The following is a 12,915-nucleotide window of genomic DNA, read 5'->3' as shown; positions in this document are numbered from 1 at the left end:
GGCCATTCACCTAAACTGACAGGCTGGGCAAGGAGAGCATTCATTAGAGAAGCAACCAAGAGGTCCATGGTAAGTCTGGAGGAGCTGAAGAGATCCACAGCTCAGGTGGGAGAATCTGTCCCCAGGACAACTATTAGTCATGCACCCCACAAATCTGGCCTTTATGGAGGAGTGGCAAGAAGAAAGCCATAAGAAGTCCAGTTTGCTGTTTGCGAGAAGCCATGTCGAGGACACAGCAAACATGTGGAAGAAGGTGCTCTGCTCAGATGACACCAAAATTTTACTTTTTGGCTTTTAAAGCAAAACTATGTGTGGCGGAAAACGAACACTACACATCACCCTGAACACACCATCCCCACCACAAAACATGGTGGTGACAGCATGATGCTTTTTTTCAGCAGGGAGCAGGGAAGCTGGTCAGAGTTGCTGGGAAGATGATTGGAGCCAAATACAGGACAAATCTTAGAAGAAAACCTGTAAAGGCCCGTACACACGATACGAAAAAAATCGGACGTAAAATTTTGTCCGAACGATCTGGCGATTTTCGGATCATTAGTATGGTGCTTTCGACAGCCGATTCTGATTTTTCGTCTGTCATTGCAATATTTTTATGTCATACTGTATTTGTGCAGCGGTCTTTCAAATGCAATTTTTTGGGGAAAAAATTCATTTTAATGAATTAAAAAAAAAAAAAAAAAAAAAAAACACTGAACAGTAAAGTTAGCAAAATTTTTTTGTACAATGGGAAAGATGATGTTATGCTGCGAGAATCGTGACAGAATGATGATCTTTATGCTAAGCAAAAAAATTGTGATTCTCATTTTAGCCAGAATCGTGCAGCTCCAGTGCATATCAAACAGTAAAACGTAGACAGAGTCAGAGACAAACTTTTTGCTGAAGTTAGTGACCCACCATCTCTCATCATTATCATTATCAATTCACAGTGTATCATCAGCCAAAGTATATAAAAAAAAAAAAAAAAGAGCCACACTTAAGGTAAGTTCACACCAGCTGCTGGATTACAATGCAGCGGTTGGTGTGTGTATTAGTGGGCCTGGCTGAATCACCACAGTGATTCCCTTTTTTTTTTTTTTTTTTTTTTTTTTTAGCAATCTTTAATGAGATGTCACAGACATCTCATAAAGTTCAATTGCCAGCCACACATGGCAAGGCAGTCAACGCACACAACCTCGAGGCAGCGGAATGAATCTGGAAGATAGGGAGACAAGTCATTTTGCCTTGTCATGCAGTGGGAATGTGCTGGAATCGCAGACCAACACAGTCCCATGGCCGCCGGAAGCCTCGCTCCTCTTCCCCTCCTCTCTGTGGCGCCAGCATTGCAAGTGTGGGCACCCGGCTGTGACAGCTTGCGGCTTCACAGCCGGGTTCGCACTGCACATGCGCGAGTCGCGCTGTGCTCGGTTAGTGGCCAGGCAATCTTCCAGGACCTGTGATGTGTCCCAGAAGTTTGCAGAAAGGGAGGAGGAGAGGCCTAGGCAGCAAGGTGAAGAGAGCAAGAAGTGGGAGCTGGGTACCTGTTAAAACTAGGTACCCGCTCTCCAAAAAATGACATGCCAAATGTGGCATGTAAGGGGGTGAGGAGTGCTTAAATCGGAAGTTACACTTTTGGGTGGAACTCCACTTTAACTGGTAAACCATCAACTAACAAGTCCTCTGGTAACGACTATGAATATAACACATAAGTGTGCCCTAATGCTGTCCACCACCACTGACAAGCCACATACTTACCTCAACCTAGCAGTTCGGACTGCTAGAGTTCGGACTTTCCATTGAAAACCATGGAGATTGCTACACTTAAATAGCAAATATTAAAGCCTTCCTTCAACCTCAAATAACAATCACACCACAAGACCAAATTGATTCTTACACCAACACCATAAAATTAATTACATAGATAGTGCAGTGTAACAGGTAACAAAATCATGTGCAAGTGTCCACAAAAAGTAGCATATCTATACAGATAATGCTAAAAAAATTAAACAATGTAAATGAATGAAAAACTAAATGGTTTCAAAGAAAAAAAAGTCAATATATTCCTTTCAACAGATAATGTGTTGACCTTCCTTATATATCTTACACCCTCGTGTATAAAGAATAATTGTAAATAAAAGGTGATCATAAAATCCTCCGCCAGTGATAAGATGGCAGCTCACCTTAAGTTTAGACCCCTGTTTTACGAGCAGGTCTGCATGTTAAGACCTGCTCGTAAAACAGGGGTCTAAATTTAAGGTGAGCTGCCATCTTATCACTGGTGGAGGATTTTTTGATCACCTTTTATTCACAATTATTCTTTATACACGGTGGTGGAAGATATAGGAAGGTCAACACATTATCTGTTGAAAGGTACATAAGGACTGTTTTCTTTGAAACAATTCAGTTTGTTTTTCATACATTTACATTCTTTCATTTTTTAGCATTATCTGTATAGATAAGCTACTCTTTGTGGACACTTACACATGATTTTGTTTCTTTGTTACTTGCTGCGCCATCTATGTAATCGCTATACACAGATTGCTACACACAGGACCAATATTGGAGATTATCAAGAGATAGCTATGCAGTACTAAGCAGGCCACACAGCGAAGATTTTAGTGGAGTGAGGACAGATATGTGGCTTAACAGGTATTCTAGGGAAGTGCGTAGATTCAGCTGTCAAAAAAGCAGTCTCAATCAGTGTTAATAAACATTTGCTCAGACCATATTAAAAAACACAATGTAACATTATTTTACTTTTGTAACTTTCGGATCATCTGCAGATCAAAGAAATTAACTTAGATCTGCAAATGGTGTCAGTTTAAGGAAAAGTACAGCCAAAGCTTGTTTGGCTGTACTTCTCCAGTGTATCACAGGAGTGCAGATCGTTTTGCACTCCTGTGACCAGTTTTCAGCAGACAGCTGACTGGGGGGCAGAGCAGAGAGCCAGTGACAGCGCAGAGAGCCAGTGACACAGCAGTGGCTGCTGGTGCTCAAAATTTTTTGGGGGGAGCAAACAAACTGAAAAATTCTGAAAAAAAACCCATCAATTGCAGCCTCACAGTGCCCATGAAATGCTCCCACTGGGCCCCCCCCACCTGCCGTCTGCCCAGCACTTACCCTATCCCGGTGGGGCAGCGGGTGCCAGGCAGTGTCTTCCATGCTCCTCCATGGACATGCTCCCTGTGAGCAGGGAACTGCTCTGCACTTGTTACATGAATCATGAAAATGCTGGATTAAGATTGTGTGGGGGCTGAATCGAGATCGTGATTTCTTTTTAACGATTAATCGTGCAGCTCTATATACCACATGAGATAATGTATGCAAACGAGTCACGTGACCAGTGGCAGTGCGTCCATTAAGGGCGCATTGCATGAATCTATCCATGGCCCCGCTGCCACCCCTATTCAGGCGCCCGGTCACTTTTCAGACAAGGGGCGCCTGAATTACAGTGGCGGGAGTGTTTTTTTTGGGGCACCTGATTAAAGCCATAAGCTCTAATAGGCTTCAAAAAGAGGTTAAATGCGAGCGCAGAGCATTGTGCTTGCAGTTCACCCAGAGGTGTTAGAAAACCGAATATTTGCTTTTCTAACACTGGACCGCCTCTCCGCCATTCAGGCAGGGCGAATCTAATACTGGTCATCTGATTGGCTGAAGACAGAGGCGATCCCATTGGCCGCTTAGCAGAACAGGTAGAAGAGATGCAAGGAGGACACAAGATCCATCACCTGACCCGCGCTACCCGTCCCACAGCTCACCGCCGTCACCCGCTGCCAGACCCAGCACCATGATGGGGTAAGTGCCGGGCAGACAGTGGGTGGGTGAGTGAGTGGGGGGGGGGGCGAAGTGGCTACATTTGATGTTTTTGTTTCATTTTTCAGTTCGTTTGGGCTCCACCAAAATTTTGAGCAACAGCTGCCACTGCACATGAACGTGTCATGCGGTAAACATTGGTGAATTGACCCCAAAGACCTAGAGTATGTGCATATGCACTGTTTTTGCATGGTTATGATTACATGTTTGACACTGACAAGATGGTAAATTAGAACTGAATGTTGGCTTTGTAGCGATTAATGGAAAATTAATAAATTATAATTGTACTCAGGTTTGTAGGTGGCATCTGAGATCATATGAGGCAACAACACAAGTGTAATATACAGGGGAGAAGGCCATCCTAAGGTTTATGTACTTGTTGGCCAACCCTGTCAGCTCCTTGTGTTCGGTCATTTAATCCCCACAGTGCAGCTCTGCTAACACAGACTGTAGGGACAATGTGTTAAATTGTGTCAAAGAATGCAGAAATACCTGGAATTAAACAAAGCCTCAGGATAGCACAACTCTATATGCTGGCAAAGCACACCCCCCCCCCCCCCCCCAATATTATAATATATATATATATATATATATATATATATATACATACATACATACATACATACACACACACACACATACACACACACACATATAATAACAAAACTGATATGATGAACTATTTGTCATCAGTCCTCTATTATTATAGAATAATGACCAATATTCTAACTACAGGAACACAAAGGGGAACATAAATACGAGTACTCATTGCTTAGTTTAAAAAGGTACAAATAAGAACAGTAAGGATTCCAGTTGCGGCTATAGAGAACTCTTAACCAGAAACAAAACCCAGCATATTATCTCCTATCACCCAAAGGCAAAGTTGTCACCTTCACACCTTGTCTAGTTCAGCATTTTTTATTTTAGCGTCTATGTGAATTTACAGATTCTAGTAAGGATCTGTAAAATAGATAAATAAAATCGGTCTAACTCCTGCTTAGCCCACAAGTAGCAGACGACAGGATGGCAGATCATGAGAGGGCAGGCAGCACAAAGCTTCCGAGATCTGTGACCCCATTGCACATCTAGTCAGCATTAAATTCATGTAAACACTCTGAGAATCATCCTGAAAAGCTGCACAGACTCTGCTGTGGAATGCCCTTACCAGAACACAAAGAAAGTATCGGAGGAAATAATATAGGGGCCTCTGCAACCAGATTCCACCTTGTCTACATCAGGTCATCTGTTCACTATGGACAACACATTCTGTCTCCGCTTTCCCACAGCATTAGACATCAATGTAGCCTCAAGTAATTTCAATCGTAGACTTTGTCCAAACTGTTATTGTAATTAGTTAATATAGCAATACAATTTGTTATTTCTCAGGCTATGACAAATTACTTCTGAAAGGCTTCCAAAAGGTGTAATGCACTATTCCGAGAGGTGTGCCTGGGAGCAACCCAAACTCAACATCTTTGCCAAGATATGTTGCTTAATGAAGCAATCAATGCCTTCAAATAAAACATTAAAGACAGTTTTACTGTAGATAAACTCCGATCATCTAGGTTTACATTAGCTTGAGGAAAGTGGGACTTTGCCAATTTTCTAAGTGTGGTAGCCCACACAGTCACGAATTGCATGATGCAAAATGCTAAGGTTTTCCCCGATAATATGTGTACTTGGATAGCATCCTGATGCTTTTGTTCTACTTGTTCCTGCTACCTGAATGTTAGCTCCTCTGTTCAAAATTGTGTGCCCTATGTTGTAAATACGAATAAAAATCTTGAATAAGAAAATTTCATATATATACATAAACACATATCTACATTTTTAGGCCCCATTCACACCTAGTGAATGTCAAACATGCGCTTTTTTTTGCATTCGATTTTCATGCAACGCGCCTAGGGTAGCCTATTGGTTTTAATAGGCTGCCCAACACGTGGCAAAGTAGCTCACTGACCTACTGATGTGTATGGTTATTACAATGTATTCTTTGCTGCATTTGTTGTGCATGGCAAAACGTGTTTACAGTGCCATTAATGATTAAAGACACCTCAAGTGTGAACGTGTTCCTGGAATGCGCAGATGTGAACGCACCAATAAGCAGGGCAACCCGCTGCGGTGTACAAATTGATCATTGTATGATTTTGCGTCACTTCAATAAAATAAAAAAAAAAAAAGTAAACTGCGTCCTGCGTTGTAACAACACACTCGCCCTACACAACAAAAATCAACCCGCATGCGTTTTAGTGTCATCTAGGCAGTTGTCACCAGAAAATGTGTTCTGTTTTTTTGCATTACGCGCATAGGGCACCCCAACGGGTTGCCCTACACATGGCAAAGTAGCTTGTAGAGCTTATAGCCATTAAGGATGAGCTCAGGTGTGTTCGCAAGTCCACGTGCCCGCCAGGAAGCTGACACTCTGCAGCGCTAATCACAGGTAGTGAGACATTCCCGATCTGTGCAGCCGCGGATCGGAAAATGTCTCACTGCCTGTGATTAGCGCTGCGAAGTGTCAGCTTCCTGGCGGGCACGTGGACTTGCAAACACGCCTGAGCTCATCCTTAGTTGCCATGTTCTGGTTTGCATGTTTTTTTTTTTTATGCATTTTTGTGCACAGCTAAACATTTGCAGTGCTGTTTACAACGAATGGCACTACAATTGTGACGTGTGCTTCTAGGTGCTATTCTAGAATGCGCAGACTTGAACGGAGCCTTAAGCAGCGCATCCCACTGCGGAGTACAGATCTGAATGACATGTCGTTGTGTCACTTCCAGAAAATAAAGTAAACTATGTCCTAAGTTGTAGCAACACACCGCCTCTACACAAAGACCAACCTGTGTGCGTTTTGGCGTCACCTAGACAGTTGTCACTGGGTGTCCTCGGGAGGTTTCCTGTTCCAGCAATTGTAGACTTTCGATTACTGTCAGTCCCGGTGACAACGGTCATCAAGATAGAGAGGTCGGGACACAAGCAGCAATAAGGCCCCATACGCTCCTGTGCGTTCCAGGAATGTGCAAATAACGCTCATCATGCTTGCGGCGTTATTGTTAAAGCACCTCAAAGGCGTCTAGGAAACGTGTTTTGTCGCACATTAAAAACGTTCCATTTGATTATTTTCTTATTTAAGTGAACGCGATGTACTATACTGTTGCGTGAAAATAAAACGTGCAAAAAAAGGAAAAAACACGCATTAGCGCGACGCACAGGTATGAATAGGGCCATTAAAAACTTGACTGGGGTCTCTGACACTTCCCTGATTCATCCATAACATAAAACAAAGATATTTTCATAGATATTACAATGACCATATTAGAAGTAGTAATGAATGTAGATTGTCAGCTCCTCAGACTCAGGAAGGTGGCTCTCCTGTGTGTCCAGCTGGTAATCTCATCCTTCCTCACACAGCACCTGACCCCACAACCATACCACCAGCCGCCTCTGTCCTCCTCATTATAATTTTATATATATATGTCCTCCTCATTCATTGCTCTCTCTCTCCCTCCCCCCCCCCCATCCTCAGCAGTTCTCATCATACACCTGCCGCCTCCCTCTCCGCCATCCCGCTGCTTACAACTCTTTGATCAGCACCATGGCCTCCTCCTTTGCACCTCCCGATCTTCTCCTCCGTTACTCCCGGCCCCGAGTGAAGGTTACCGGCCACTTCCTACTCTGCACCGCGCTGGGGGCGGAGCGTTGCTGCAGCAACGGGGTACGTCACGGACGGTACGCGATGAGATCAGGGCGTGTGATACACGAAGCCCCGCCCCCAGGGTAAAACATCTGGACGCGATGCCCCCATTCCCAGAGCGCTGCCTGTCACCTGCACGGAGTTGGGAAGGAAACGGTACTTGCTGCGGACACTAGAGGACCAGCGGCCAGCACATGCTGTCTCCCTTATGGGGGCATTTTTTACCATGGATTCAGCGGCGCGGAGTCTCCGGGAAAATGGGGACTGCCGTAGACTTCTATGAATGAAATCATGGACAGTATTTATGATGCACCTGTAGCAGAAGACTCCTAGAAGAAGCTGTGTGTTAGTCACTGGAATCAAGCCGACAGTTGCAAATCAGTGGTCTTGCTATCAGACAAGTGTTTTCGGTTGGATATTCAACACAGAAAAACTAGATATAACATAATGTAATATATAAAATAATGATTACACAGAGTTGTCACACTTACATCACCCTCTCTAACATTTACAATACGGTATGATTTTACTGTGCACATTTAAAAATACAGAGCCCCACATATGAACCCACTGGCTACAAACTGACATTTTTGCCCTATTTCTAAATGGGTCAGAGACAAAATCTCCCATTGGACCAATATGTTTACAATGCAGATGTGTCATTCACCCCCCTCTATGATATCTTACAATACGGTATGATTTTACAGTGGACATTTAAAGATACAGAGTCCCAAATACCACCTTATTGTTTATAAAAGCAACACTTTTCAAAAGTTATAAATACTTATAAAAAATAAAATCTCCCATTGGAGCAACATACTTACGTTTACACCCCTTCATACATAAGTCTAATGGTTTTATGCCCCCCCCCCCACTAAACAAGGAGTGGATTGTTCAGGGATGATGTGGCTGAACTTATTCTATCTGTTGAATTTCTGTAGAACTGGAGGATTTACTGCTACGAAAAAAAATTTCAGTATCCTTTGTTTTTCTTGCCTTTTTTTTAAATTATTTTTTTTAATTTTTCAATACCAGTGTTAATTTTGACCGCAAATTTTGATCTAGTTTTAGTTTTGACTAAAATACCGTTTAGTTTTAGTCATATTTTTGTCATCTGAATTGTTTTAGTTTTAGTCTAGTTTTAGTAGACTAAATAACATAAGATTTTAGTTGACTAAATCTATAGTAGATTTAATCAACTAAAATGTAATGACCAAGATTACATACCTGTAGGGTTGCCACCCGTCCGCGTTTTACCCCGACAGTCCTAGTTTGGAGTTGGGTGCCCAGGTTTCAGGCCACCTGAAACCCGGACACCCGACTCAGCTGGGACCGGGTGGCAACCTTTAATGAACGTTCGCACTGATGTGAATTCAGTGTGTCTGGTCATTTCGCAACTGCAGGGTTGTCCGTAACAGGTGTGTGCACTGTGCCAGCGCACAAGGCACATACTCCGCGACCCCCTCCGGACCAAAGGGGGTCACGCTCTGTGTATACACCCGACGTGGACTGCCCTGCGGTTCCGCAATGACTGGCCGCACTGAGTTCATTAAAGGCTGCCGCCCGGTCTCTGCTGGGTCGGGTGTTCAAGTTTCAGGCAGCCTTGAAACCCAAACTGTCCAGTTGAAACCCAGATGGGTGGCAAACCTACAGGTATGTAATCTTGGTCATTACATTTTAGTTGATTAAATCTACTATAGATTTAGTCGACTAAAATCTTATGTTATTTAGTCTACTAAAACTAGACTAAAACTAAAACAATTCAGATGACTAAAATAGGACTAAAACTAATGGCATTTTAATCAAAACTAAAATCCACTCCCTGTTTAGGGGGGGCATAAAAGCATTAGACTCGGGCCTCATGCACACAGGGCATTAGAAAACCCATGCCAGGAATAAGCATCTGTAAAAACATACTTTTAGTAGCTTCGTATATTGGCGTTAATGCACGTTTAGCCACACTAGCTTTTAGCAGCGTTTCTCTGCTTCTATTCAAAATCAACGGTTCCCCATGAAAGCCCATTGATTTGAATAGAATTCACACCAGAAGTCAGATCATCATGATGATCCGACTTGCAATCTTGAAGGGGAACTCTCGCTAAAAAAAAAAAAAAAACTGGGGTGGGGTTCCCCCCCCCAGACCATACCAGACCCAATCTGGTATGGCTTTTAACTACTTAAGCCCCGGACTATTTGGCTGGCCAAAGACCAGAGCACTTTTTGCGATTCGGCACTGCGTCGTTTTAACTGACAATTGTGCGGTCGTGCAACGTAGTTCCCAAACAAAATTTGCGTCCTTTTTTTCCCCACAAATAGAGCTTTCTTTTGGTGGTATTTGATCACCTCTGCGGTTTTTATTTTTTGCGCTATAAACAAAATAAGAATGACAATTTTGAAAAAAACGCATTATTTTTTACTTTTTGCTATAATAAATATCCCCAAAAAGTAAATTAAAAAACATTTTTTTTCCTCAGTTTAGTTCGATACGTATTCTTCTACATATTTTTGGTAAAAAAATCGCAATAAATGTTTATTGATTGGTTTGCGCAAAAGTTATAGCGTCTACAAAATAGGAGATAGATTTATGGCATTTTTATTAATAATTTTTTTTTTTTACTAATAATGGTGGCGATCTGCGATTTTTATCGTGACTGAGACATTATGGTGGACACATCGGACAATTTTGACACATTTTTGGGACCACTGTCATTTTTACAGCGATCAGTGCTATAAAATTGCACTGATTACTGTAAAAATGACACTGGCAGTGAAGGGGTTAACCACTAGCTGGCTATGAAGGGGTTAAGTGTGTCCTAGGGAGTGATTCTAACTGTGGAGGGGGAGCGTGGCTACGAGTGACAATCACTTATCACCCTTCCCGATTACAGGAAGCTGTGATCAGTGTCGGTGTCATTAGGCAGAACGGGGAGATGCTTTTTTACATCAGCATCTCCCCGTTCTTCCTCTCCATGAGGCGATCGCGGGTATACCCGCGGACATCGAGTCCACGGGGACCTGCGATCCTACTCACAGAGCTTGCGGTGGGCACGCGCGCAAATTCAAAGGGACGTACAGGTATGCCCATTTGCGCAGCCGTGCCATTCTGTCGACGTAAATGTTGTACAGCCGGCGGTCGGCAAGCGGTTAAAGGGAACCCCCACGCCAAAAAATGGCGTAGGGTCCCCCCCAAAATCCATACCAGACCCTTATCTGAGCACACAGCCTGGCAGGTCAAACACACCTCCAAGATGATCACTGCCTCGCTAAAGAAGCTGAGGGAAAAGGGGATGGACTGGCCAAGCATGCCTCAGGACCTAAACCCTATTGAGCATCTGTGGGGAATCCTCAAACGGGGGAGGAGCTTAAGGTCTCTAACATCCACCAGTTCCGTGATGTTGTCATGGAGGAGTGGAAGAGGACTCCAGTGGCAACCTGTGAAGCTCTGGTGACCTCCATGCCCAAGAGGGTTAAGGCAGTGCTGGAAAAAAAAGGTGGCCACACAAAATATTGGGCCCAATTTGGACATTTTCCCATAGGGGTGTACTCACTTTTGTTGCCAGCAGTTTAGACATTAATGATTGTGTATTGATTTATTTTGAGGGGACAGTAAATTTACACTGTTATACAAGCTGTACACTCACTAATTTACATTGTAGCAAAGTGTCATTTCTTCAGTGATGTCACATGAAAAGATAGAATAATATATTTACAAAAATGTGAGGGGTGTACTCACTTTTCTGCTTTTCTGAGATACTGTATATATATATATATATATATATATATATATATATATATATATATATATATATATATATATATATACACAGTGGGTAAAATAAGCATTGAACACGTCACCATTTTTCTAGGTGAATATATTTCTAAATGTGCTATTGGCATGAAATTCTCACCACATGTCGGTAACAACCCATGCAATCCATACATACAAAGAAACCAAAACAAGTAAGTTCAGAAATTAGGTTATGTGTAATAAAAAAGATTATTTAATACTTTGTACAAAATCCTGATTTAAATGACTAGTAAAAAGGCTTGATTTAAATCAACTTGAGCAGCTCCTCCTTATTCCATTCACTTTAATGGGACGGCTGGTGATGTGGCAGTGACACAACAAGGTGAGGGACGTGGCAGCAGCAGGTGAGTGGATGTCCGCTAACAGGTACTGCCATGATGGATCTGAAATGACAGGTGCTCTTTAAATGTAATGACTCATTCTTGCTGGTAGTTAGAATCTTTATATTTGCAAACAAAATTAAGGTTTCCAATTTACAATAATAAACTGTCAGGTTAGTAAACGAGCGATATAAGAACTGATTCAATCATACAGTTGGTAGTGTACATAGATTTGCAAAACAATCGGACAAAGGAATATTGCTGAACTTTGTTTTATCTCATGGTTACTGTGAAATTGTGTGAATGCAGCAACTCAGCTTGCAGAGCTTGGATTCATTGAATGAGTTTACCAAAAATGTAAATATTGCAGATTATACAGCCTCATGCTACATAAATACGCTCCATTTCATGCTGAATAAACTAAATTATTAATGTATCTTAAATAGAAAACTATCTTTAGATAGATTTTTACTCCAAAAGCATTTTATTAAAATAAATTTATTAAAAATAAAAAAAATCCAATTTAAATAAAAAAAAAAATAAAAAAATCTGTTTTTTTTTTTTTGTTTTTTTAAATAATTGATTTTTATCCACCCAGGTCTCATCTGACCAGATTATATTCTCTCGGTATTTCGCAGGCTTGTCTAAATGTTGTGCAGCAAACTTTAAACAAGTTTCAACATGCTTATTCTTTAGCAATGGAATCTGGCATGTTGAGCGTGCAGACAGACCATGGCGATTGAGTGCATCACTCATTGTTTTCTTTGAAACAATTGTACCTGCTAATTACAGGTCTTTCTAAAGCTCTCCACAAGTGGCCCTTGGCTCTGGACAACTCTTCTGATAATTATTTTCACTCCTCTGTCACCTGGTCATGGCCAGTTTATGGTGAAATAATGTTCTTTCCACTTCTGGATTATGGCTCCAACAGTGCTCACTGGACCATTCAGAAGTTTAGAAAACCTTCTGTAACCAATGCCATCAGTATGTTTTGCAATAATAAGGTTGAGAAGGTCTTGAGAGAGCTCTTTGGTTTTACCTATCATGAGATGTTTCTTGTGTGACACTTTGATAATGAGACACATTTTTATAGGCCATCTGTTCAGATCGAACCAGCTGATATTCATTTGCACTGACAAGGGGCAGGATTACTTTCTAATTACTGATAGATTGCAGCTGGTGTCTTGGCTTTCCATGCCTTTTTTGCACCTCACTTTTTTCATGTGTTCAATACTTTTTCCATGCGTCATTCTATTTTATTACACATAACTTAATTTCTGAACGTATTT

General features: G+C 41.9%; 1 protein-coding gene across 1 annotated transcript in view; it reads right to left on the bottom strand.

Moving 5' to 3' along the window:
* PITPNA (phosphatidylinositol transfer protein alpha) overlaps window positions 1–7,640 on the bottom strand; it is a 104,201-nt gene extending 96,561 nt beyond the window's left edge. Inside the window, exon 1 of the mRNA XM_073616636.1 lies at window positions 7,382–7,640. Coding sequence (XP_073472737.1) covers window positions 7,382–7,401 — 20 coding nt within the window. The 5' untranslated portion in view covers window positions 7,402–7,640. The remainder of the gene's footprint in view (window positions 1–7,381) is intronic.
* Window positions 7,641–12,915: the final 5,275 nt, after the last annotated feature.

This window comes from Aquarana catesbeiana, linkage group LG02, assembly GCF_042186555.1.
Source record: "Aquarana catesbeiana isolate 2022-GZ linkage group LG02, ASM4218655v1, whole genome shotgun sequence".
Classification (NCBI taxonomy): domain Eukaryota; kingdom Metazoa; phylum Chordata; class Amphibia; order Anura; family Ranidae; genus Aquarana; species Aquarana catesbeiana.
The sequence above is the reverse complement of the archived record's forward strand: the minus strand, read 5'-3'. Positions and strand labels throughout refer to the sequence as shown.